This window comes from Archocentrus centrarchus, chromosome 11 (genome assembly GCF_007364275.1).
Source record: "Archocentrus centrarchus isolate MPI-CPG fArcCen1 chromosome 11, fArcCen1, whole genome shotgun sequence".
Classification (NCBI taxonomy): Eukaryota; Metazoa; Chordata; class Actinopteri; order Cichliformes; family Cichlidae; genus Archocentrus; species Archocentrus centrarchus.
In genome coordinates, this window is record NC_044356.1 from 31,465,470 (window position 1) to 31,493,268 (window position 27,799).

The window sequence follows — 27,799 nt, forward strand, 5'->3', positions numbered from 1 at the left end:
TATGGATTCAGATTGATTAATTACTGAAAAATCTTTTTTGATTAAAATTATATGCTTGGTATGGCAACTTAACCTTTCACCTTTCACCTGTAACCCTGGTGGGATCTCAAAAATGGCTACCTCCATGCAGCACATCGCGAAGGTTTTGTGTCGTCTGTCGCCTTCAATTTTACATTCAGTTCGTCATTACCAGGTATTGCATTTATTAATAATGTTCATTTATATGACATGCTGGCTAACCCGTGAAAAGTATGCTCGAGTCTGAAGCGAGGGGGGAACGCTGGATGCTGCCTGGCCATTTGCTATAATACGTCTTAAGTGTTTTGTAGGATTGCAGCGATTGTGTAGTTCTGGACATCAGCTAAATAAAACTTTATCCACTTCATAATACACCGCTCAGAAAGGAAAAAATATGAAGATTTGTACATCACAGTATAAAACGAATTCGGCTAAACTCCACACAACAACAATAAACTATTGGGAATGTATTTCACCTGGTTTGGTGCAAATCAAAGTGACAAAACCTGCACTGGAGACGCAGCAAGACGACTCTCCAAACAATAGTGCTTTTGCAGAGACCACTGCGTTCTCTTTATCTCTCCTGATTGATTATTCTGTAGGTTAGCTTATTGTTACTGCTGGTAGCATGACACGGTACCAGCAGCCCATTCAGGTTGCACAGGTAGTTCAGCTCCAGTGATGTCAGTAACGCGCTACTTAGTAACGCGTTACTCTAATCTGAATACTTTCTCTCATTTGCATTACTATTTGCGTTACTATTTGCAGTCCAGTAATCAGATTAAAGTTACTTATCCAAGTAACTGTGCGTTACTATTTTTGTCATTTTCCTCAGTACAAAGTTATATTTTTGCTTTCTTCTTGCATCTCGGGGAGTGACGTCTGACAGATGCGACAGTTAAGTCCCGTTTTCGGCATGAGGACAATAACAGCACAGCGACACAAACATAAACAATGGAGGGAGGAGAGAGATGCGCGTTTTCTAGCTGAAATACAGGCGCTATTGTGAGTCTGTGTCAGCTAAAGATGACAACATCAAGGTTAGTTGTGCGCTCTGTGCTGCCGACAAAGTGCTATCTAGTTTCAAAAACACTACGTCAAATATGAGGAAACATCTGGAGTCATGGCGCAGACAAACTTACAGAGCGAGTCGCAGCAGGTGGAGCGAAGCAGAGCTGCGGCTCATGCAGGAGCCCCCCAGCACCCAAACAACAAAAGCTGGACTTCGGTACACACTAGTAAGTGGGGGGAGAGCTGAAAAAGTTGAAAAGCCCTCTACGATAGTATGTAGTAGAGGCTGGTATTGTGCCAAAAAGTGATCGTCTGCCAATCAGCAATTTTCTTTATTTGCCAAAAAACTCATTCCCTGTATTTAAACGGCTGTAAATGACTTGTTGACCTATAATCTGTGAAGTATATAACAAACATATCTCTCATGAATGATATCAGGTCATTTTGAGTGAGAAACAGCATTTCTATCACAAGGTAGAAGCTGCACTCAGTTTTTGGCAAAGTGACTTTTATATATTCGTGTTTTTTTTTAAGGTTAAAAACTGTCTGACATTAAAAATGTCTTTTTAAACAGAAATCTGTCTCAGAAAGCTGCAGAAATCACAACTAATATAAAATCACAGTTCTATAAAGATATTTGAAGTGCCCAAAAATCACTGGGTTGATTATAATGTAGGCACAATAACACAGACTCCTAAAGATTGTTGAAAAACAGGTTATTTCTGCGTTTTATATGAAAGCCCTTCATAAATCATGCTGACTGCACTCTGTTTACCAATATCAGCAAAGACATTACACATAAAAACACAGAAACATCTGAATCACTTTATGACAGACGATCACTTTTTGGCACAAGACCGGCCGCTGTTGAAAGTAACTGATAAAGTAACTTGTAATCTAACTTAGTTACTTCTAAAATTAAGTAATCAGTAAAGTAACTAAGTTACTTTTTAAAGGAGTAATCAGTAGTCGGACTGCTTTTTCAAGGTAACTATACCATCACTGTTCAGCTCCTTTAGGATGGCTCATCAGTCACACGAAGGTTTGTTGAATCTCCCAACACAGTCTTTCAAGTGTGGAAGAGATTCCAGGAGATGGCCTGTACGAGAGCATCAGCCCAGCAGCAGCAACTGGTATCTGCTCCTTTGAGCTAGGAGAAACTGGATCAGGGCCCTAAAAATGACCTATAATGACCTATCTTCACAATTCGCTAAAGCAATTTAACAATTGTCCCGTTCTTAGCAAGAACATTAATACAAAGGGTCCCCCACCCCCACACCCCGTTCAATACCATAAGATACTGAACCCCAAGTTGCTCTCTGATGTGTTCACTGGAGTGTGAATGTTAGGAAGTACTTAAGAATAGAAAAAGGTGCTTGTACGAATGGGTGGATGCGGTATGTTGCATAAAGTGCTTTAAGAGCTCAAAGTACAGTAGAAAAGCTCTACAGAAGAACCAGTCCATTTACTATTTATGTTCCCTAGACTTAAGGCCCGAATAAGCCTGCGATTTCAATTATTTATTGAGGTTTGGTGTGATTGTTTAAGAGTTGATCATTTTGATTTCCACAGACTTATGTAATTTTGTTCTCAACAAATTACACACTGCATGTCAGTGAAGGTTTTCAACATGAATATTTCATTCATTAAGATCCAATAAATCTTCCTTATGTGTATGCTCAAAGCTATCTCTGATAGAAAAAGCTATAAGCCATAAAAGATACACAATAATAAAAACCTGTTTTTACACATAGAAAGTAACTAATTAACAGTCCCTGGTCAGTATTGCTTGAAAAGCACCAGCTTGAACCCAGTATCAACATGAAATCATGTTTTGATATTAACTGTGATGCTGATGTTTTTCATAATCAACAGATTTTTGAATTAATAGCAGTTTTTGGCATCATTTTCAGCACCAGGTCAGCAGTATGTTTCTATGTTGTGTGGTTTTTTTTTGGATATGATCTGCAGCACTGGTTTCAAAGGTGAAGAACTCGAACAAATTAGAACACATTGTGTCACCAGGCATTTTCTTAACAGGCATCATAAGACACTTTTTAGTGGTATTAATGCATAGTAAGCACATCTGATTTAGTTTCCACAATGAATGAATTATTTAAATATTTAATAAACTAGGAGACATGAATAGCATGTCCCAGTTTTTGTTCTTTTCCCACTCAGGGAGATTAATGTCAGTAGCAGGGTTCTGTCTCCCTGATTCTTCAGGCAAACATTTTACACTAACATTGTAATACATGATTAAGTATGCAGTTACCATTTTAACATACTAGGTCATACTCTCAGTGGATACATTTTCTTAAGAAGACCAGCCATATTTATGCCCATGTTATATTTAGTTAATATTTCACTCAGGTAACCCAGCAAAAAGTCATGCAGCCTTTTTTTCCTCCCAATTTCATAATTTTGTATGAAATAACATTAAAAATAATTAATAATGAGTTAGCTGTTCCTGGTTACTATTATGTGCCTGATGCATGTATTGGAGCAGTGAGGCCAGTCCCTTTATTTTTTGCTGTATCCTTAAAACATTTGGGTTTGACATTAAAACCTGAATTTAAGACAAAGACCAACATCTCAGCTTTTATTTCCTGGTATTTACATCTGGATCAGATACACAGGTCAGAAGATGGCGCCTTTTGTCTGAATCCACCCGTTTTATAAATAAAAGCTGAGATGTTGATCTTTTGTCTCATTTTTCATTTTTTTATGCCAAAAGTTTTCAGTCTGCAGCAACAATAAAGGGACTGGCCTCACTGTAACACGACTTCTGGGACACGTTCTTTAGAATTAGAGTCCAAAATGTTTCCCAAAACTCTTCAGGGTACATTTAAGATGATGATGATGATGTGTTGGTTTTGTAATGAGGTTGTCTTCCTGTGCTTTCAGTCCTATTTCCACAGGCTGCCCTTGAGGACATGCCCGTCTCTCTTGCCATATGTCCATCCCAGTCACGCTTACTGCAAAGCGGCATCGCTGCAGGACGAGCATGCTGCTCAGGCTGCGGAGGCTCTGACCCGTTACAAGGACAGGCCTTGGGATTACCTGGAGAGTGAAGGTACCTTAAAGGAAAATAATTGTTATCTTGAGATTTCAAATTTGTGGTCTCATTGTGTATTTCTTCCCCTGGCAGAGTATATTGAAAGGTATGGAAGAAATCCAGTGTGGGCTGGCTACAGGAGGAACCACAAAGGAGGCATTCCCCCACAGAAGACTCGCAAGACTTGCATTGTAATATTACAGTTTTATTTCCAGCTTTAATTTCCCACTGATCGCTCACATTAGTTTTGTCATGCAAAATAACTGGGGCACTTGTTCTGGTTTCTCTAGAGAGGCGACAAGATATGTGGAAACCCCTGCCCAATTTGTCGTGATCCAAACATCATTATTCACCATCAGGTGGGTTAATACCTCAGTCACGCTGCTGGTGTCATAACACACACAGAGGACATACCGGTAGTAGTTTTCTGGATTGAGACAGGGCTTTTGAGGCTGATAGATGCTTGCAGCAGATGGCTGCCCCTCCCTGAGCCTGGTTCTGCTGGAGGTTGCTTTCTGTTAAAGGAAGTTTTTCCTTCCCACTGTCATGAACAACAGACATGAGCACTGTCTGTTGTTGGGATTTTCTCTAATAGTGTTTGGTCTTTACAATGTTAAGTGCGTTGAGGTGAGTGGTGTTGTGAATTGGGACTATATAAATAAAACTGAAATAAACCAGAATGAGCTGCAGGTACAATCTCACGCTACCAGCAGCAACAAGGACACGAGCAAAAAACAAAACTCAAGAGCAGAGATCCTCAAATCCAGGCCTCGAGGTCCGGTGTCCTGCAGGTTTTAGATGTGTCCCCGATCAAACACACCTGAGTCAAATATAGAAGTCTTTAGCAGGACTCTGGAGAACTTGACTGCATACTGGGGAGGTAATTCAGCCATTTGAATCAGGTGTGTTGGATCAGAGACACATTCAAAAGCTGCAGGACACCAGACCTCGAGGCCTGGATTTGAGGATCTCTGCTCTAGAAAAATCAGTCGGGCAAGTTTCTTTCTGACTCCTCTCCTCCTGCTGCACCTGAACCAGCTGTATGAGTTGCTGAAAGTGCAAAGGGGAGTGACTTAACCTGCAGAAGTTTGCATTTTTACAAACACTGAAATCCCAATTAGATGATAGTTAGTGTGAGCACTTTTCCAATCATTCAGCCGACAGTATGTAAGGATGGAGACGACGATTGCGTCAGATTTATTATCAGCTCAGAATCAAATCCAAGTAGTCTTTCTAACTCTGTTAGTCTGTGGACAGTAATGCAGCAGTCAGACCATCAGCCCATTTTCTTGCACTGTAGACATTTACTGTAGCAGTCACTGTTTAAATAAAAAATGATCTGTATGAAGCTTTAGCCACATAAAACACTGATCAATCATTTGTCGTGATGGAAAAATGTCACAGTTGGATCTTGGAAATGACGTGAACGTCTCAGTGAAGATGAGGCTCAAATGACTTTAAAACTTAAACTGAACTAAATGTATTTAAAGTAACTTTCTAAATGCAGCTGCATGATTACATCAGACTGATTGCGTCACGTTTAGACTGAGATCCAGATAAACGAATATCTGAATCACTGGGGATTGAGAGTTCCCTTCATTTATTGGGAGTATTTTTGTTTAGCAAGAGTGCTTTTTATGTTTAATAAATATGGCATGTCTACATAAACCTTAGTGTACTAAATGTATCATTTATTCTTAATTAGACATTCTGATCAGTAAGCAAGAAGGATAAAATCTGTTTCCAGTAAGATCTAACAGGACCTAATGTACAAACCACGTCATTGGTGGCTCATCTGGCAGCTACAAGCTTTCTACGTTTCTTCACTATTAACAGGCTTGTGTAACTTTGTGACTTCGAGTCAATATTTGCAATAAGATGCTAAAAGCTTAAAGGTTAAAAACACAAGTTCCACCATCTTGCTTAGTTTTCACTGGCCTACAAGGCTGATGCAAACTGAGGGAACCAGAACTTTTCTGGAGGAAAACAGCCGAAGCTTAACTATTGCCATTTAGTTAAATGGTTTTTAACAGTAATTACTCTTGGGTATGGAGTTGTGCACAATGATCAAAGTGTGGAAGGAACTTTCTAAGGAGTTATTAACATGTTTCATGGTACAGGATTTTGCAGTCAAAGCATTTGTGGTTGTCTTGAGAGTAACCAAAGTGCATGTGTGGCTTTGCTGCAGTCCTGTTGGTTGCCCCGTCACCTGCATATTTTTGTACCTTGTAGAACGTCAAGTTGCTGCAGCAGTTCATCAGTCCCCACACTGGAATGGTGTTTGATTCCACTCAAACAGGTAAGCCACCCCACCACCAAAGTTAGTACACGTGTTACTGCAGCAGGATCTCCCACTCATGTTCTGATTCTGCTGTTTTCAGGCGTGTGTATGAAGCAGCAGAAGAAGCTAAATAAGGCAATTAACACAGCCAAAGATCATGGTACGTAACAGAGCGAGAGCTGACAGGAAAATCTTGAGCATCTTAGCTGTCACTCAGCCTACCTTCACTCAAGTGACTGTAGTCCTTTTTTCCTTTTCTTTTTTTAATTGATTAATTAATTAAACTGTTAAAAGTTCACACATTTTTTCTAAAAATATCTGGAGAACTAAATGATATTCTTTATTTGGGTGATCTGCTGTTGGAAACATGCTGGTAAAATCCACACCAGCACCAAAAAACCCCACTCATGAATGGTAAACTGTAGCTACGGATGCAATAAAACAATTCAATAATTTTTAAATCAAACTCTTCTCTTCTAGGTTTTCTTCCCTTTCAGATTCCACATGTGGAATTTTCAGGGGAGGACTACTCCAACTCCCATGATGCTGTGGGGACCACACCACCTCCCCCATTCCTATCCTTCGGTGACAACTGGTACAAATGGTATGGGGAAATAGTGCCTGATGAGAATGAAGTGGCTAAAGTCAAGAAGACATATAAAGCTTATTTAAAGTGATCGCGGTGCTGATCATGCTGTCAAAAAGTGAAAGTTGTTTGGACCATATGAAGATGTTTTTGTCTTATAAGTGTGCAAAAAAAATTGTACAATAAACCACATGATGAAAAATTTAATCATTTGTTTTACTTTAGCATAATTCAAGACATTTCATCACCTCCATATTTATAAAGCGGTGGTAGATTTATATTCCAGTATCTGTCCAACTTCAACCCCATAAAGATGGTGCAGTCCAGAGGAAGGTAATATACCTCTGAAAAACCTATATTACACATGCTCTACCAGCCAGTCCACAGGGAGTGTTTGGCAGCAGCTCATGGGTTGACTTTGCTGACCATGGTCTCTCCCAAGGCCTCCAGCACCTCCCGCTTGTAGTCGTCAAAGTCTCCGTCAATCTGGTTGATGCTACAGTCCTCCACCACCCAGAGCTGGCACTGGGTCTCTGTGATGAGCCGCGCATCGTGACTCACAATGATCACAGCTGGACAAGAAAGACGGGGTGTTAATGTTCCAGTACATACTCAGCTCATACACTGTGATTTAAAGACTTATTGCTAAAGCCCAGGAGGCAAAAATGCACACGAGGCCCAGTGCCTCATTAAAACAACTCCATTTACACTCAGCAATACAAACTCATTCAAATATGCAATTAAGATTGTGTATGATGGAGTAGTGGCAATAAAATGTGCCTGAGCCCTTGCACCTGGACCACTCCTGGCTGGCTACTCCACATAGTTGCAAAAGGCCCTGCTTTTTAATGTATGACTTTAAAAACTACAATTACTTTTCTGTGTATGACTGTTTGACATAGAGCCTGACCAACACACACACACTGCAGCCTGATATGACCCATAAAATTAATAATAATGAGGTATCCGAGTTAAATATGGCTGATCTCCCTTTCAGACCATGTTGTGTGGCTGATATTTTCAGATCACTGCATCAGCCTGGTCTGCACTCTGCACACGAGTGAAGACCAGGCTGAAATTGTAAATATCAACTTCTGTTTCAAACTGTTTCAATTCCACAAGTTTTATTCTTGGTGCAGAAATGCTGAGCTTTGTTTGAAATAAAATGCTGCATCATATACGCGCCAGGTCTCAGCTTCAAGGGGCGTTCACACATCCATAAGCACATCCTGCCGGGATGCCCCTTTAAGAGTAAAGTTAGGCAGGTACACAGACACGCAGAGAGCTATGTTAAGGTCTCTGCAGTGGCTGCATTATTACTATAGGTCATGTTTTGTTCTGACTTGTGTGCCATTCTGTCTGTAAATACACAATAGCAAAAATTTTGAATTAACTCTGATAAAACTTTGTAGGTGAGCAGGGGGGGGGGGGGGGGGGGGGGGGGGGGGTCGTGTTAACAATCCATTAAAATTAAAAGTCTTCAAGCTCAATGATTTATTGGTTGAAATCTGACAAAAAGCCTTTAACTTAGAAACTATGATTCTTCCAAGTGTGGTGTTTAGTGTCAATATACAGAAATTATAATGACTTAAAATATGTCACCTCTGACCTCTCTTTCAATAGACTGATCTGAAGGTCAAAGTGATAATCATGCTATATAGAGCTATTTAAAACTATGTTTATTACTGTCTTTGTATTGACAACATATGGGCATGTAGGGAAAGATATATGAGGATTCTAAATATCACATTACTTTGGACATCTGACCTCATCTTCAAGGTCAAATAAGGTCAAACATTCATAAAATGTCTTTAAAACTATGTTTAAAATTCTGCTGCCTTTGTATCGGCAACATTTAGTAAATGATACTGATATATGGTAATATCACATTATAGTTTGCAGCAAATATGTCACATTTGACCCCTGATCTCACATTTATTCATTCACATCTGCCCTTCTTTCAAGGTGACCCCAAAACGTGTTACATCTTTATGGAAAGTATTGCCAAGAGAAAGAGAATGAGCTGCTTCGTTAGTGAGAAAAATCCATCCATCCTCTTCTGCTTATGAAATAAGCTCAAGTTATTCATGTCCAGTTGTTTACAAATCAATACCTGTGTGTAATCAAAGTAAACATCTGTCATGCTGCCCTTATCTTATTTTTACTGAACTACAAACATCTTAATGTTTAAAAAGAACAGAAAAAATACTAAATGAATACTTTTCCCTTAAAAGCAAATGCTGCCCAGAAAGTGAGCTGCCTTTATGGAGGTTTGCTTCTTATTATCATTATTACTATGTCCACTGTGAACAACCATCATTGAACAGAGGAGGTGGATTACATCACCAACCCCCCCCGACCCCCCCCCCCCCCCCCCCCCCCCCCCCTGCTTACTGTCCTGAGCTCCCTTCCCAGCCCAACCCTCATTCACACCTTTGTTTCAGTCCTATTTTGGTTTCACCTGAAACCACTGATTGAAATGACCCACGCCTTCCTTCACACCTTGGCACATGTGATTATGCACATCAACAATAGAGGGTCATAACCACCTCCAGGGGACTACGCCCACAGGGGGTTAAAAACTCTCCACCTTTCAGGTGAGAAATGTCTTCAAGAAACAAAAAGAAGTCCAGTCGCCTTTGTTCAAGCTCCAGAGACTAAGTATCTATCCTAATTGTTCCAAAGACACCTTTCATAGTAATGCTTTCCATTTCACTCATTACTTAAGTATCTGAAATAGATGTATGCATCATTTGAATTTGTTGAGCACTTATGGAGGTCCTTGTGGTTCTGTCAGTTCAAGTATCACTTGTGACAATAAGCACTGAACCAACAAATCTTACCTCCTTTGTATTCATTGATGGCCTCTGATAAAGCATCGATTGACTCAATGTCCAGATTGTTGGTAGGTTCATCCTATGAGACAAAAAGATCACTCAATCAACAGGGTACCATTCACTAATCATCAAGAGGGAGAACAAAAGACTGTTGCTACTTTCCCACCGCCGAGGAGCCGGTGCTCGTGACAGTGCTGGTTTCAATAAACCGGCGAAACGCTTAAGAACGGGCCCGCGTTTCCACCACGTTTCTGTGAACTGCTCCTTTACATACGAGTGTGGGCGGGTCCTCGTCTGGACACGGAAGCCGAAGCGCACAAACGTGGGAGAACACGCTCCCCTTTGTTGTGCTGCAAATACGTTTTACGGTCCAAACCAAACTACTGCAGCATCTGTGTGCAGCACAGAAGGAAACACAGACAGCGATTAGAGCAAGTCGACAAGTACGCACTTTGTGTCCTTTTATCTGTGACATGAACTGATACAAAGCAGCAAGTTCAGCCTTAGAGCCCAACCTAATTCACAGCTGTGAAAATCTCTTCGCTTTTCTCATGTAATACACACATAATATGGTAGAAAACTTGATGTTGAGATGGCAGAGTCACGCTCTTCTGCCGCTTTCGCCACGCGTTCTTGGTTCGAGACCAGCTAGTTTGCGGGGCCGGAGTTGAACATGTTTTTTGGCCGAGCACCGAGTGCTTCCGCAGTGGAAAACCTGCCTAACGGTTCAAAAAAGGCACCGGCTCCGGAACCCTGTTGGTGGGAAAGAGGCTTGAGTAGTGCTTACCAAAATCAGTACATCAGGCTGACGACAGGCCAGTTCAGCAAACACTACTCTGGCTTTCTGACCACCTGATGAAGGCAAAATCCAGACACTGTTAGCAAATATCTCCCTTACAAGACCCTGCAGTAAACATTCCTGTTGAGCGGTTCATGTTTATACCAGACAATTTGGAGATCTGAATGGTGTGGGCGTGGCTCTCGAGGCCAAAACGTCCTAGGCACTTCCTGCCATCCTGGTATGGAAGATTGAAGTTCCTCATTAAATATTCTGTGGCTGTTTCCTCCATGTTCAGCTGATCCGCATACTGCTGGTTAAAGAAGCCCACTTTCTGCAGACAGAAAAAAAAAAAAACATGTTAACTGGTAAAACAGTGTTTCAGCTTTTCACACAGGCTATGCCTGCAGTATTTTCCACTAAAACAGGTGGCAGTGGTCTATAAACTGACAGCAGCTGGACTCCCCCACCCGATTATACAGAGGGAGACAGTCTGAAAAGATGAGACATTCTGGGGGGGTAAAAAAAAACAAAAGTGGGGAAAAGCACTTTATTTGCTTCCAGTTTTGACTTTTTCCTTTGCTTTGGTTTCCAGCCTGATGATTGCCTCCTTCACTTGCATTAACATCAACCCAGCAGCATAGGCCTATTTCAGCATAAGAGAGGGTTCAGGGTCACCCAACTATAAGCTTTATCAAAAGGGAACGTTTTAAGCTTAATCTTAAAAGCAGAGAGAGTGTCTGTCTTCCAAATCCAAACTGGGAGCTAGTTCCACAGAAGAGTGGCCTGAAAGCTGAAGATGCTGCCTCTCATTCCATTTTTAAAACCCGGAAGTCTGAAGTGCTCTATTCTGACAATAAGGTATGATGGGACCTGATTATTCAAGACCTCGTACGTGAGGAGAAGGATTTTTAATGCAATTATGAATTTAACAGGGACCCAGTGGAGAGATGCCAATATTTTCAGGGAGACTTTCAATTGATCTGATAATAATGAATTACAATAATCCAGCCTAGACGTAATAAATGCATGAACTAGCTTTTCAGCATCACTCTGAGATTATTCTAATTTTAGCAATACTGCACAAAGTTCTGTGCTTTAAAAGGTGCAGGTTTGTGAATTATACCAGTAAGTCAACTTTCTCTGATTTGATGCTTTCTTTAGCAGGGGAGCCACAGTATCCACTGACATATACAGTGAGGATGTAACACTGTTAAATTAATGAAACTATGTGGGAATAAAACTGAAAACTGAGCAGCTGCTCAACAATTTGGAAGAATTACTTCCTTAAACGTAGTTATACTAATGCCCAGTACTGTACAAGTTCAACACTTGCAATCATCTCCAGATCTTGTATCCGTTTAATCTCTCGTGGAATAATGAAGGAACACGCCTCACCTGGCCATAAAACTGTTTGTCAATTGTCCAATTACACTTGAGCTGCTGAAAATGTATCAAAACGGCTGAAACTGTAAACTGTTAATATGATAAACCCCTTAAAACACCAGCAGGAAGTTACTCACCAGGCGATGATTCTTCCTCATCTCACCTTTAGTCTAAAAAAGGAAAACATCCAGTTAAGTCAGCAGAGTGAAGGTTTTAGTAAAATGTAAAATTACAGTTGTTCATCACCAGCCTTACAGGATTTATTTTGCCAGTAAGCAGCAGCAGCAGGGTACTCTTCCCGACACCATTGGGTCCAACTATGCAAACTACAGCAGGAAGTGAAAAGAGACAAACATAAGACATTACAGAACGCTTCACACTGTACAACACAAAAACAACGGGAGTTAGGAATAAAAACTCATCCATAATAATGTATCTTTTTATGTCACAATCTGATTCCCAACAACACGGTGACCTCTCTCAGTGTATCCATGTTTACTTCTGTTTTCTTTGCAACAAAAGACTTTCTTGTGTTAGCAAAATATTTTTTTTGTCAGCTTTGTGTCAGGCTATATCCACATGTACACAGGGATTTTTTTTCACTTTTGTTTTGAAAATGCAAAAAACTGTCATGAGCATGCCAAAGCAACAGGTGGCATTATAATCTTCACTGTACAGAAATGTTGGCCAACAATAACAAAGTGTCGAAAAGGAGATTAAACGCAGGAATTGAGTTTCTGAAGAGCTTCATGGTGGAAGGAGTTTTTCAGTTACCTAAAGTGCTGTTTACATGTGGACGAGAAACCGAAACTCAGACACAGCTTTGTTTACCAAAGATACCCGTTTACATGTTGACTCTGTTCTCCCCAAGTTAACACAGAAGCAGAATACTTACTCCTCGAGTCCATGTCAATGCCAAAGTCCACATTTTTGAACAGCAGCTTCTGACTCTCATAGCCAAAGTCTACACCTGCAGATGGAACAAATGGCTTCATCAACAAGATGATACGACTGTTACATTATTAAACAAGCTACAGTGACTCTTCCATATTACTGTTTTCAGATCGTTCAGATCAGACATCATTTAAACTGTTTAAACACACACACACACACACACACACACACACACACACACACACACACACACACACACACACACACACACACACACACACACACAGTGTACACTTTGTTTATGTTAACATTTATACAGCATGGAACACATGTGGATGGAACAGGTAACCTGACACTGGAAAGAGTAGCAAATGAAGATATGAGTGCTTTAAAATGAAAGCGTCTCACAGAAATGGCTCCATTCTTTTATGTTACTTACACTGATCAAGCATAACATTATGACCACTGACTGGTGAAGTGGCTAACACTGATTATCTCTTCATCATTGCATCTGTTAGTGGGTGGGATATATTTAAGTCGATGTGTTAAAAGCAGAAAAAAATGGGCAAGTGTGAGGATTTGAGCGAGTTTGACAGAGACTGTGATGGCTAGACGACTGGGTCAGAGCATCTCCAAAACTGCAGCTGCTGTGTTCCTCGTCTGCAGTGGTCAGTATGTATTAAAAGTGGTCCAAGGAAGGAGCAGTGGTGACCCAGCGACAGGATCATGGGTGGCCAAGGCTCACTGACGCACGTGGGGAGGGCCAGCTGACCCGTGTAGTCCAATCCAATAGACAAGCTACTGTAGTTCAAACTGCCGAAAAGGTTAATTCTGGTTCTGATAGAAAGGTGTCAGAATACGCAGCGCATTGCAGTTTGTTGTGCAAGTCAGGGTGCCCCATGCTGACCCCTGTCTACCACCAAAAGCACCAACAATGGGCACGTAAGCATTAGAACTGGACCACAGAGCAATGGAAGAAGGAGCACTGGTCTCATGAGTCACATTTTCCTTTACATTACATGGATCACTGGATGCGTGGCCATCTCTTTCCTGGGGATTACCTGGCACCAGGATGCAGTATGGGAAGATGACGGAGGCTGACAGAGGCGGTGTGAGACTTTGGGCAATGTTCTGCTGGGAAACCTTGGGTCCTGCCATCCATGTGGATGTAACTTTGACACATACCATCTATCTAAGCACTGTTACAGACCATGGGGTGGCTGTAGCTCAGGAGGTAGAGCAGGCCACCTACTAATCAGAAGGTTGGTGGTTTGACCCCCAGCTGCTCCAGTCTGCAGGCACCATATTGAACCCCAAGTTGCTCTCCGATGTGTTCACTAGAGGGTGAATGTTAGATAGAAAGCATGTAGTCCTAGTGTGAATGGGTAGATGAGGCATGTTGTATAAAGCACTTTGAGTGCTCAAGCAGAAAAGCTCTATAAGAACCAGTCCATTTACCATTCACACCCTTCTCATAGCAACGGTATTCCCTGATGGCGGTGGCCTTTTTCAGCAGGATAATGCGCTCTGCCACAGAGACAAAATGGTTCAGAAATGGTTTGAGGAGAACAGAACACATTTGAGGTGTTAACTAATCCCCCAAATTTCCCAGATCTCAATCCAACTGAGCATCTGTGGGATGTGCTGCACAAACAAGTCCAATCCACTGAGGCCCCACATCGCAACTTACAGGACTTAAAGGATCTGTTGCTAAAATCTTGGTGCAGATATCACAGCACACCTTCAGGGGTCTAGTGGAGTCCATGCCTCGACATGTCAGTGCTGTTCTGGCAGCAGAAGAGGGGCCAACACAATATTAGGCAGGTGGTCATAATGTTATGCTTGATTGGTGCATCTTCTCACTCTGCCTTCTTTTCCTGTCACTCCTGTGTCACTGACTCTTTCCCCTTAAGTGACCATGTTCACCTCTTCATGCCTCGTTCTGTTTTTTAACCTTACTGATATACAATGGCACACGCAGGTCTGGGCACTGGTTAAGCAGTAGATGAATTGATCTTGAAAATACTGAAAACTAAAGATCAAACGATTTTCATTTTAAAATTAATTATTTTGGTTTTGCAAAAGTTAAAGCTAAAGCATAAGAAAATAAGAAATGTGTCACCTTTTAACTTGCTGCCTTTTGGATCTCTTACTCTGGTCTATTCACAGAAATTTGGCCCGTGAGCGCTCAGACCACAATAAGCTCCATTTCATAAATGAGATATTCATGTGTCACCAGACTTGAAACATTTCCTGTACAGCTGTGGATCATAAGTAGAGTGAATGCCTGCAGCATGTGCTGATGTTCTTACTATGTAGTCCCAGTATGGGTGGTGAGAGAGGAGGTGGGTTGGGGAAGGTGAATTTTACGGTGTACTCTTTGGGCCTCTTCAGCAGCTCTGTGGCCTCCTGGCTCTCCTCCTCCTGACCTCCCTTCTTCTTGCCTTTAAGCTGCTTCCTGGTCAGGGCGTCCTTAGTCTGTTTCTCCTGAAAGGGAACAATTTAAGTGGAGTCAGCATTAAAAACTGGCCTCACACAGAATGGATGCATAAAAGCTTTGGTGTCATCTTGAAATTGAAAAATGTGACACACTGGAGCTTTGGGGACTAATATTGTGCATTTTTCCAAGACAGAAAGACTCTACAGGCATGTTTTAGCAACATTAGCTATGTCAGACTGATGAACTGTTAATGGTACCCATGCAAAAAGCACAACTTGGTTCATTTGACAGACTGAACAGTTGGATTTTGCTTAAATATCAAATTAATTTTCATCAGGTTGCAAAGACTGTATTTCTTTTTTTTTTTTTTGGTGTTCACCTTTCAGATGTATTCAAGTGGTGAGAAAAACATACTCACAGCCTGTTTGGTAGACTTGCCACCGGCCTTCAGCTCTTTGAGTTTCTTCTCCTGTTTATCGTACTGTTTCTGCAGTTCTTTCTGCTTCTGCACGTACATCTTCTTGAAGGTCACTTAAAGAAATGAGGAAGAAGTGATGTAAAGTTGTCCTGATGTCTTTAACCATAACACTAACCCCAAACCTCAGAGTTTTGTAAAAAATTCTCTCTACAAGTCATTCAATTTGTCTGTAATTCAGTGCAGCAGTTCTTTACAACTCATCCTATTCAAACTGCGAGCGATTTTATCACAATCGAGTTGTCTTCAGGTTCAATTTCAAGGTCTAATTAGGCATTTCTCTACCTATTAAAGAGTGTTCCTACTTTATAGACGCTTTGCTACTTTGTTAGTGTTAGAATTATCTCTTAGCTGTAACAACAGAAAACCACTTAGTGATGATACACTTACAATAGTTCCCTCTGTAATAGTAGAGTTTCTGGTTGTCTAAGTGGATGATATCTGTACACACATCATCGAGGAAACTCTGGTCATGGGAAACTATGAGGAGAGTCTTCTTCCAGCCTTGAAGGTAGCTGTAAATGGCAAAGAGAGCAGCCAATTATCTGACAAGCCAGCATAATAACATTAAATGACGTGCACTACTAATACTAAAGCTACTTCCACAGCTGATGAAATCTGAATAAGACTGCGAGCAAGTAAAAAATTTTTTTTCTTCCTGTACAGCAATTTGATCTTCACATGAAACAGTTATAGATAATAATGGTTAAAGGTCACTTAGTGGTTGGCTAAAATCATAGAGGGAGGCAGAAAGAAAAATAGTGTAAGGTTTAAGGTTAAATAACTACACCATGAACTGAGACTGGGGTCTGTGCTCATGGTGGGAAGCGGGGTAACATGTTTCATGCACTCTGACTTATAAAGGCACGACACTGGGATGCTTGACAATTCCCAAGTAAAGTTCGACCAGGCGGAATTCTGCTTCCCTCATCCACAAACCAGCATCCTGTGACTACACAGTCCCTGTTAGAAACTTCAGTAACCTGTAATATGACTCGAGGAAAAATGCTTCATACTTGTTAAGCCAGATGACAGCGTTCAGATCAAGGTGGTTGGTGGGTTCATCCAGCATCAGTAAAGTGGGCTCCATGAACAGGGCTCTGTGGGCACAGAACTGAGGGTGAATGGCAACTCTGACAGGTTTATGCAGCACCAGTTTCACCCGGGAGGTTTGTGATAGCGTACCTGGCCAGGGAAACTCTCATTCTCCAACCTCCAGAGAACCTCTTGGTGGGTCTGTTCTGCATCTCAGGAGTGAATGACAGACCAGCCAGGATCCTTCTGGCCTTGGCCTCAGCTGCTGCAGCTCCTATTGCCCTCAACTCCTCATAAACCTGTGAAGCAAAAAGTCAGATAATCAGACAGAGTGCTCTTTTACTGTTGGAATTTACGGCTCTTCTCAATAAGTCTGACTAGGCTTGTTAGTTAATTTCTAACCTGACTGTACTTTGAGTGATGTCACAGTTGCTTGCTTTCAAGTGGACATGAAACAGATGTATTAAGGGTAATTTACACCATGGAAACTTACTCTAAAAACTGTCATGATTTAACATCATCTATGGATTTAAGAAAATAGTCATGCTTGGTGTGCGAGGTGCATGCAGTAGTAATCTGTTATGCTATAAAGTAGTTTGGATGTGTTTGGGGAAAAAACTATTTTATTGCATAAAATAGTGCTGATCTTATCTTGGGAACATCTGCTCTGCCAGCTGACTGCTTGGTCTGTATACCCAGCCCGATCAGGAAACATCAAACACAGAGCGACGGTGTCAACTTCAGCTGCTTGGTCTGGTGAACCACCAGTGCACCTGACTCAGACAGCCTCTGCTCATCACAGTCCTCATTTATAAAGTGCTCAACAACCCTGAACATCGCAGCTAACAGACGGATTATTTAGTGTCACAGCAAATGCAATGCTTGTTGTTTTTTTTCACCAAAGAGTTTCTACAAAGTAAGACAATTCTGAGCATTTTTAGACACGGGCTGGTGTCAAATATTTAATACTGAAGTTTAACTTATGGTGGCTGCTCCAAACAGAAGAAGCAGCCACCATAAGTTACCCAGTCTATCTTGCCCAAGTACACTTCAACATGCAGAACCACTGCCACACTGTATCAAGTCTGGTGATACAAATGGGCACCAACCTTATCCAGCCTCTCAGTCACACTATCCTCTCCCTTCTCCAGGCGAGCCTGGAGCTGTTTCTCCTCCTCGAGAAGCTTGAGGCGGCGGGTGTCCGCCTTCAGCACCGCCTGAACCGCTGGCGTGTCATCAGCTACCACCTCTAACAGAGACAAGTGTTCCATACAGTCAGTGGGTTATAACGAAGGGCACACAGCAGAAAAATGATAGAAAACACACTGTGACTTGTCACCTACCCTGTTCACACAGCAGCACATCAATGTTAGGAGGAATACTGAGAGCTCTATTAGCTATGTGTTTCAGTAAAGTGGTCTTTCCTTTTCTGAAAGAGGAGACGAACACGAGAAATCAGAAATGATCCAAGTCTGTGGTGTGATTTACAAATGATCGTGTCCCCGTGTTTCAGCCCATGTTTAAAAAAAACAAGTAACCCCTTAAATAAGAAACACTGAAGCATAAAACTATCATCCATACAGGAAATGTGGATTATGCCTTTTTTTTCAAATTCTGTAATGCTTTCAATCACATTAGAATGTGATTAAAACTATACTGCACTTTATGCTTCAGAGAGAAAGGGATGTGGCCTTTATAGAAGAAAATATTTACCCATTTGGTCCAACCAAACCATATCTTCTTCCTGCCACAATCAGAAGGTCAGCATTGACGAAAAGCTCCTTCCCGTGAGCAGATATGCTGAACCTCTCCAGCTACAACACACAAAGCAGACAGTCACTGACAGAGAACGCAGACTCTTCCTTCAGACTTTTTTCATTCATTTAAAAGGCTTTTAAACCAAAAATTTAAAAAAGAAAACAAAAATTCTACATAAAATTCTTATAATTTTACTTTTTTAAAGTTATCATGGGGCTCATTTCAGAACTGTGACAAACTAAGTGCACCCTTACTGCTTCCATTGGAATTAAGAGGGCAAGGAGCAGCCAGGTGTGGCTAATCAAGTGCACTTAATTATAATTGATCATCAGCAAGTGTAACCACAACCGACCCAAACTGGGTTGTGCAACAGAGCAATGATCCCGAGCACAGCAGCAAATCTGCAACAGAATGGCTAACAAAGAAAAGAATCAAGATGTCGCGATGGCCCGCTCAAACTGCAGACGTCAACAAGACTGAAATGCTGTGGTGGCATCTTAAGAGAGCAGTGCATAAACGAATGCCTGAGAAAGTCACACAGAAAATGATTCCTTCAAGTTATTGGTGCTAAGAGTGCAGAGAGTTCTGTTTAAAAAAAAAATACATAAAGTTTTTCATAGTACTGCATTTCATGTGCCAAAGGAGCAGAATTACAGGCAGCAGTCAAAGAAAACAGAGGGCTATAATGACCTTGATATCAGAGGCATTCTCCAGCATGGCCTGTCTGGAGGACATCTCAGCCTGGGAAATGGAGAAATCGCCCTCCAGTGCATTCTGAGCACGGACACTGGCCACCTGACGCTCATACTCCATCTGAAAGAACACACACACCCACACACACACGCGCAGATGAGAACAGCAGCAAAGCACAAAAAAGTACTAATTATATCAGAGGACATATCAGTGGCACCCAAGGGGATGCTAAAGCTTCCTGTGGTGCTTATAAAGGTGTTAAAAGCCAGCTAACGGCACCCTGACTGCCATTAGCTATTGGGATGAAATCCTTGGACCCTCTGTCAGACCCTACACTGATGCAGGGGGTCCTGGGTTCCTCCCTGTTTACAATGCCCAGCCTCATGTGGCAAGAGTCTGCAGGCAAGATTGTTCTCGAGTTACTGCATTCACAAGATTTTCAGAAAAACATGACCTCTGACCTTTACCTTGAGGTCAAGTTCACAGAGATTCAAACTCGTCCGAGATTTTTAGTAGCTGCATCCACGGTGTGAATTTGGACATTTAAGGTCACATCGTTCTCGAGTTATGGCCAACATTAAAGTTTTTCTGGAGCAGACGACAACGACTTTTTCTTCCAAACAGCTGAGCTAAAAATGAAATTAACCTCATTTTTCCCCCTTATCTATACTTTATTTAATTTATTTTAAAGGCACAGAACTTTGGTCAACTACTGCTGTTTTAAATGTTCTATACAAATACACTTCACTTGACTTGACCTTTCACCCTCTGAGTGATTATTTTTTAATGATTATAATTTTGTTTTTAGAGTTTAATCATTTCTTTTGTCTACTTATCCATTCAGAAAAACTCCATTCAGGAGAGCCGTGGGATGGTGGTGGGAATAACAATGTAGAGCTTGCACACTTTTTTTGTTTGTATGTCGAGGACTGTTTCTTTCAAGGATTTCTATTCAGACTTTTGAATTTCCACCTGCGCCGTTATTGGAAGATGGAAGATGGGAAGATCGGAGTTCAGCGCTATCCATTCGGAGATCTGCTGACATGTGACCAGACCTCACAATCTCATCATTTTTTGTCACCATTTTAGAGATTTTTTTGTAGAGTATTCTACTGTCCCTTTGCTGTTTGCAACACTGTAAATTTCCCACAATGTGGGACAAATAAAGGATTATCTTATTTTCGTACCCACATGCAAACCAAACCCCAACCGGTGATCACTGTCTCCCCTCTACCTTTTTCAATATCTGTGTATCACACCCCGTTCCTGTTCCTGGTTCTGGTCAGCTTACATTCCCTGATCTACTCTGTGTCTCCAGATACCAGAATGACAGCAAACATGCACTTTGGAACTTTGATTTCCACAAAAAATCATAACCTTTTTTTTTTTGCTCTGGTCAAAATTACTTGATTCACCACTGGCACAGGAGGGGGGGGGGATAAATGTCCAGGTGAAAGTATTTGTACACAGGCAGTAAGTAGGCTGTTTACATTCATGTCAGTTTTAACTGTCATTTTTTTAAAACAAGACTTGGACTGAACTGTTTCCACAAGCTGGACGTACTCTTAACTGTTCTGTGAGGGAAGCATACAGAGTGATTACCTGTTTTTTCTTCTTCTTCTTCTCCTTTTTGCTGAGGTTAGCATAAAGGTCATCCTCCTTCTCCTTGGCCTGCTCTGCAATGACATCCTCAGCACTCTGAGTGTAACAGAAACACAAGATTTACACACTGAGCAAAGCAGAAAAGACAACACAACCCTCTGGGAGAAAGACATACCATCATGGTGTCACCTCTGTCGCTATCCTCCTCTTCTTCATCTTCATCCGCATTGTGCGGTCTCTCTGCAGCTTTTCCTTTCTGGACAGATTGAAAACGCAACACTATAGAAAAAGCAAACCAACTCCAATTTCAAAACTGCAATTTCTTATTAACGCCACTGTAAACTTCAAATGGCACAACTTATTTTTAAGGGTACGCTTTATAGATTCACAGAGCTTTAGAAGTTGAGCAGCACCCACCCTGGACTTAGCTTCGGCCTTCTTCTTTGTAGGTTTCTCTTCACCATCATCCATATCTGCATCCTTCTCCTCCTCAGACCCTGCCTGCCAATAAAATAACAGAAACTGCTGTTTAGTAAAGTGAGAAATGTCTACAGACCAGCGTTCAGCTACAGAGGAGACCTGTAAAGTGTCCTGCAGATGACAGAGGGGAAAAAAAAAAAAAAAAAAAGTCCCTGATTCAGTGAACGGAGTTGCCAGAAATAGATGGTTTAACAATGTTACGAGGTTTTCCAGCACTCACCTTCATCTTCTTTGACTGATTTTTTTTCTTTCCCTTCTCAATCTCCTGTATTAAGACAAAGGTACAGTACAGATACAGGGTTCAGGGCTCACATTTTCCATCTCAAAATGACACATTATTCCAGTCTACATTGTACATTTTTAGCCGATGCTTGATATTTGCTCACCATTTCTCACATGCATCACCGGTTTTGAAATCCTTCTCTTAACATTTACGGCAGTCTTACATTCTGTTTGGTGCATTTATGCTGTTATGTTGTCCAAAAAGATACTAAAATACTTAATACTTTTTAAACTGATTATCGGTATGAAAGCTTTTTGAAAAACATTAGCGTTGTTTAGCAGGAGAATGATAATTAAAATTCTGTTGTCACCTGCGTCGCATAAATCTAAATCTTCGGCCACAAGATGTTTTTTTTACTGTTTGGTTCACTGACTGGAGTTGAGCTGAACTACACTGTAATGTCCATTTTTACTACAACAGAAACCCTGCTGCAAACACCAGCTTCATCAGGTTAATTTACTGACGTGCTCCTGTGTGCTTCACATCCTTTTTCGATTAAAGCCAGAGACAGAGGCCAGAAGTAGACCTGACTAGACGTAATTTAGTTTCAACTCTAGCAGTTAATTATTTGTAGAACCTGTAGAACCAATCTGACTCCTGTAAATTCACTGTAAATGCTATAAAAGGCCCACTTTAAAACTAAAGCATTAAGAGTTCCTTTCACTGGAACTAAGGGGCCGAGCCCAACTCTGGAAAAACAACCCCACACCATAATCCCCCATCACCACCAAACTTTACACTTGGCACAATGCAGCCAGACAAGTACTGTTCTCCTGGCTACCGCCAAACCCAGACTCATCCATTGGATTGCCAGATGGAGACGCATCATTCCTCACTCCAGAGAACATGTCTCCACTGCTCTAGAGTCCAGTGGCAGCATACTTTACACCACTGCATCCAATACTTTGTTGCACAGGTGGTACCACGCTGGAATTCACTGAGCTCCTGAGAGCGACCCATTCTTTCACACGTTTGTAGAAGCAGTCTGCATGCCTAGGTGCTTGATTTGATACACCATCAAAGTGATTGGAACACCTGAATTCAATGATTTGGATGGGTGAGTGAATACTTTTGGCAACATAGTGTATAATTGTGGATGAAGCTAGGAAGAATGTAGTGCCGGACAAGAAAAAAGAAAAAGAAAAAATCTAATAATTAAAAAAGTTAATGCCCAAAAGTAATAAGTCTCATTATGGACTAATTTTCCATTCCCTCAAACATTGGGTGTATTGGTCCAGTCCAGTCATAATAAACAGTGAACGGAAACACAGATTTTACACTTGAAATTAGGCATTTACTCCTGCCGACATGCAGAAGGCGATGGGATGACATACAGTCAGTGGCCGCTGCTCTTCCAGGCTCTGAGGGGTGAGGCTGTGGCTGGATGTGTTGTATTTAAATGCATTTGATGTTACTGTAGTTTGCTTGAAGAATGTGGTTTGTGTAAGCCTGTTCCACTGGATGGCTTATCCTTAGTTTTGAAGCTGCATCACAGCCTATGATACTTCAGGATGTCAGTGGGCAGTTTAACTCTTGTTGGCAGAGCTGGAATCACATCTGAGGCAGAGAAATTATGTCAGAGAGCTGACTGACCCGCAGCAGCGTGTAGCTGTGTGTCTGGGGTAACACTGTATCATTTTACTGTTCCTAAATCACTGTTTATTCAGTGTATCGGTGCCCGTTTTGTGCTATAAGCTCACATGTTGCTAAATGCAGCGCTTTGATTGATCAGATGTTTGTTCGCTTGCTTTTCTGCAAAAGTCAGAAAAGTCAAACTTGATTCGAAAAAATAAATGCCCACGGGCGGGGAGTTTGAGAGCCCTGATCTGAACACATTTACATGCAGGCAGTGGCCTGCATGTAATTAACTTTTGTCTTTTCTCTCCAATAGTTTGTGTTTTATCCTAGTTTTTCGGGCCTGTCTTCTCTTTCTCCTCACACATCCCAACCAGTCACAGTAGATGCGCCCCCCCCCGAGCCTGGCTCTGCCAGAGATTTCTAGCTATTAAATGGAGTTCTTCCTTCCCACTGTTGCCAACTGCTCATAGGGGATTGTCTGCTTGTTGGGGGTTTCTCTCTAATATTGCAGGGTTCTACACTTACATTATAAAATGCATTGAGGCAACTGTTGTTCTGAATTGGAGCTATATAAATAAATGCATACACCTGGATAAAGCAAGCGCATTATGCTGACACCCATACTGACATGGGAATTAACTCTTGACTCTGAACCCACGTGGAAGAGTACTGCACCTTTTTTGCAGGTGTATCATCTTCATCCAAATCACTGTCCTCATCCTCATCATTCTGGCCTTGGCTAAGAGCAGCAAAGATGTTCCCACCCTGAAAGAGACCAGAGGCACTTTACACTGTCACTGTGTCACTGTGTGATGAGAGATGAGGGTAAAAGTTGAGCAAAAGTGTTCCTGTGTAGAGTGCTGACAAACCTTTTTCTTGTTTCCTTTACTGGGGACACTGACTGTGGAATCAAAAGGTACGGAAAAATGACTACACAATGTGCAAGAAGAAGAATATTGCGGCAGGCATCAGTCTGGAAATATACCTGGCTCATCTTCCTCATCACTTCCTTGCACTGAGAGTTTTGTCAGCGTCAACGTGACATCATCTTCCTCATCATCTGGAGCTTCATCTTTTCCTTTCCGCCGATCTTTCTTCTTTTTCTGAGGCTAAAAAAAGAAAAAATAAATAATGTCACAAGTAAGCAGAATCTTAAAGATACTGTCAGTGCTTTATTCTCAATTCAAGGCTTGTTTGAGTTTAGTGAGATCATCATTGATTGTTCAGCAGGATCCCTCAATTGTCTGTAAGGAGGGGCTTTTTAACCGGCCCTCAGAAGGAGATTAAAACTCTGCAAAGAGCGACATGATGACCTTTTACGGGCTCCTGCAAAGTGTTTTGCAACCAAAGCACAAATTCATGATTCTTGAAAATAAGTTCATAACTTCACTCATCATCTTTACTATGGACATCATGAGAATGAATACTTCAGCATGAACCTGATGCCAAAATTCTGAGAACATGACTGGGACTGGGGGTTTTTTTTTTTTTGTTTGTTTTTTTACTGGTACTGTTCATGCCGACAAGGAGACATGTTTGCAGCAAATGTAGTCTTGGGAAGATCATCACCGAATTCTTTTAGCATGTGTAAAGATGTGCAAACTGCGTGTGCTGTTGTCTTCAGCTTTGTTAGTTGAACACCTCTCTTAGTGACGAGTACCTGTTTGTCACGCATGCCTTTCACAGCCACCTCATCCACTTTTTCAGGTTTGGCATCTGTGGCGAGTTCCTCGAAGAACTAGACAAAAAACAGTCAAACGAGAGATCTAATGAGATAAATTGTGCAACAATGATAATAAAAAAGCTCTTAAGTATAACATTAAACATGTACTCACGCTCTTTTTCCCCTTTTTATCTTTCTTCCCCTTTTTCACAGTTTTTTCTGTTGAGAGAAAACTGATTTGAAATTTCACAAAGACATAACTGGGCATCACTGATGTAGGAAACTGACGCGTACAAAACTAGGATAGTAACTGTCATGTCTCCAGCCTGTTATAATGAACATGTGGGAATATACTAACAGTCTGTGCAAGTGCAGAACAGTGTTAAATTACTCTTTGTATTCACTAACGAGGCAGAATAGATGCACTGCCACTATTTTTGTTTGACTTTGATAAATACCTGCAACTGAACATGGCACGCAGTTGCCTCAAGGTGCTTAAAAACTATACATTTTGTTATTAGAGCCCACACAGAACTTTTCACTCCCATCAAAGAGCATCCATAGATGAATGATATGAATGATGAAGAGCTTGTAGTCTGTTTTGAGAATAGTTTTTCAACAGAGGGGTGGAAATCACACATCCACATCTGCTGAGAAGTGAACTGGCATTTAGACAGTGCTATTCCAGTCTTAGCACTCAAAACATGATATTTGTATTCATCTTACATCCATATCTACAACCAATTCAGCATAACCAATGGCCCTAACATGAAAGACTGTGATAAGAAACCAGAGCTCCCGGAGAAAACCCATGAAGGCACAAGGACGACACACCAACTCCATAGAGAAGACAGTGGGATCTACTATTCTGTCGAATCAGTTTTATTTATATAGCACCAAATCCAAGTCATTTCAGTCAGTTTACATACTACAGGCCTTACAGGGGATTTATACTTCTGCGCTAAATCTGCACCAAAGATGTGTCATAACTGCAAACTCCTCTGAAACCCTACAACGAAAACACTGCATCAACACATCCCACAGCTATTGTGATTGAACTGTTATATACTTCATACTTGATTCTTCAGATGCATTTCCAGCTACTTTTTTTATTTTTTATCATCACCTCAATATAAGAAATAATAATCTTAACACAAGGACCCACAGATGTCAGCAGATTTCCAGAGGGAGACTGCTGAAACTATTGGAACGGACATGAGGGAATGTACAAAGAAGTGGAAAAAACAAAGAGAGAGGACCCAGGAGGGGAAAGTCACAGCATTCTATTTGTTTCTATTGTGACTGGCACCGTATACAAAACACCAGGACACAACCACAGTGTAAATAACACATAAAACACCACAAAAGCACGAATGCTGGTAACAGCATCAACCACTTACATAGATTACACAGTCAGCTCCACAAAGATCCATCACATAAGTCTAAATGAGCCGTTACTTCAGAATGATGTCTGCAACAACACTGCAGCAAAGCAAACGAGGAGAATCCTTTTAACCTCCTTTGCACCCCAAGTAGAGATCCAAATACTCTGACACCACTATGTAACATCATTTTTTGTTGCTGTTTATAAAGCGTTATATACTGATTGTTAATGTCTCACATGAAGACAAATGATATAATTCTTTCCAACCTATGCTTTTGTGACCAACTGTAAATTACTTAGTGGTCACAAAAGCAAGGTTTAAACTGAGTCAGCACTAGCAGCAAAAGGTCTTAGTGTTTTTTTTTTTTTTGTTTTGTTTTTTCAAAGAGTCATCGTGAACATAACTCCCATTCGATACATGTTCATCACTTAAAACGACAAAGTAGCATTAGCTTGGGAAACTGGACTCTTCAACCAAGCAACAGATACAGCAAATAAAGGCATCTTATTTGCTGACGCATTGCAGTCTGCCATCAAGTTATTTGCCAAAACCTGAACGCTACAATTAATAACATTTGCTTCGAATGACCGTTGTCGTGCGTCTACGTGACGGGATTTAAGCTAAAGAGTGATGTGCATGTAAGTTGGGCTTAAACAAAGCTGAATGTCCTGGAGTGAATCATCTCGGATTCCAAATTATTAGAAAATACTCAAAATCCCTGACAGTCGAGGTTATTCATGAGATACCGGCTGCTGCCACTGCGCAGTTTTAAATGAAGACTGAAGCTTTTCAGTAGCGTCTCTGACCCTTATCTGTGCTACTCATCGTTAAGTTAGCTGCAACGCCACTTAGCCTATTGGCTAGCTTCGCACACGTCTCTCACCAGCTGCCGGTGCTGCTTCATCGTCCACCCACTCTGCTTCTTCTTTCACTTTCTTGGGCATTTTGTTATTATAACTGTAACGTTATAAAAGTATTATAGCTGAAAGTCTTTCTTTCTTTTTTTTTTTTTTTTCCTTTTTCGCTAGTAAGCTTTCACAGCCAAACACACATGTGATCCGGCGGCCTGATGACGGGATGACGAACACGCCGGGTCACCAACTAGAGCGTTCATTCTTCTTCTTCGCCAAATTAGGAAGTTATCGTTATGGTGTTTTACCGCCACCATTGTGCGGGATGACTGTATTTGTTCAGATGACTTCACAACATTTTCATATTTTTTTTTTTTGTTTTGTTTTGGGGTTTTTTTTTTTTTGCTTTTGTTTTTGTTTTTTTTAATTTGACTAAGGAATCGGTGCAGCTTTTACTTATGAACTTAGATTAAGCTTATCAGATAAGCACATGTGCAAATTTTCACAATGAACACCAGTATGATGTGCTTGGGGTTGAAGTGGGATTTAGCAGGTGAAAAAAACCCTAATCCTAACCAAGGTTAATTAATTTAAATAAAATAAAATAAATAAAAACGGCAATTAAAAGGAAAAAACAATAATGAACTGGAACTGTTTGTTTACAAATGTACTGAAATTATAGATAAAATGCCCTCTGCTTTCGCGTT

The 27,799-nt window shown here is 41.1% G+C and overlaps 2 protein-coding genes across 3 annotated transcripts; one reads left to right on the forward strand and one right to left on the reverse strand.

Moving 5' to 3' along the window:
• Nucleotides 1-59: 59 nt before the first annotated feature.
• Nucleotides 60-7,161, forward strand: LOC115788068 (28S ribosomal protein S18b, mitochondrial-like). Its single transcript, XM_030740956.1, has 7 exons — nt 60-193; nt 3,937-4,105; nt 4,181-4,278; nt 4,378-4,446; nt 6,320-6,386; nt 6,469-6,528; nt 6,849-7,161. The coding sequence occupies exons 1-7, from the start codon at nt 113-115 to the stop codon at nt 7,043-7,045; spliced, it is 741 nt and encodes a 246-aa protein (XP_030596816.1). The 5' UTR covers nt 60-112; the 3' UTR covers nt 7,046-7,161.
• abcf1 (ATP-binding cassette, sub-family F (GCN20), member 1) lies at nt 7,152-27,327 on the reverse strand. 2 transcript variants are annotated; one of them, XM_030740954.1, is made up of 26 exons: nt 27,125-27,327; nt 25,029-25,075; nt 24,854-24,931; nt 24,179-24,302; nt 24,063-24,094; nt 23,869-23,958; nt 21,553-21,597; nt 21,270-21,353; nt 21,028-21,108; nt 20,853-20,948; nt 19,248-19,370; nt 18,513-18,613; nt 18,143-18,228; nt 17,909-18,048; nt 16,950-17,098; nt 16,781-16,864; nt 16,155-16,279; nt 15,708-15,820; nt 15,162-15,336; nt 12,851-12,925; nt 12,211-12,281; nt 12,093-12,125; nt 10,735-10,903; nt 10,579-10,643; nt 9,798-9,870; nt 7,152-7,526 (listed from the first exon to the last, which is right to left on the reverse strand). In XM_030740954.1, the coding sequence occupies exons 1-26, from the start codon at nt 27,183-27,185 to the stop codon at nt 7,360-7,362; spliced, it is 2,487 nt and encodes an 828-aa protein (XP_030596814.1). In that variant the 5' UTR covers nt 27,186-27,327; the 3' UTR covers nt 7,152-7,359. The 2 variants fall into 2 exon arrangements, with proteins under 2 accessions (XP_030596814.1, XP_030596815.1); XM_030740955.1 differs by lacking the exon at nt 21,553-21,597.
• Between the last annotated feature and the right edge of the window lie 472 nt (nt 27,328-27,799).

Excerpts from the sequence above, each read along its gene's own strand:
- LOC115788068 (XM_030740956.1), top strand. The coding sequence starts at position 113 with ATGGCTACCTCCATGCAGCACATCGCGAAGGTTTTGTGTCGTCTGTCG. Across the intron at positions 4,279-4,377 it reads AGACTCGCAAGACTTGCATT|AGAGGCGACAAGATATGTGG; the intron begins GTAATATTACAG and ends TGGTTTCTCTAG. Across the intron at positions 6,387-6,468 it reads GTTTGATTCCACTCAAACAG|GCGTGTGTATGAAGCAGCAG; the intron begins GTAAGCCACCCC and ends TGCTGTTTTCAG.
- abcf1 (XM_030740954.1), bottom strand. The coding sequence starts at position 27,185 with ATGCCCAAGAAAGTGAAAGAAGAAGCAGAGTGGGTGGACGATGAAGCA. Across the intron at positions 19,371-20,852 it reads AGAAGAAGAAGAAAAAACAG|ATGGAGTATGAGCGTCAGGT; the intron begins GTAATCACTCTG and ends GTGTTCTTTCAG. Across the intron at positions 18,229-18,512 it reads GGTTTGGTTGGACCAAATGG|AAAAGGAAAGACCACTTTAC; the intron begins GTAAATATTTTC and ends CTCCTCTTTCAG.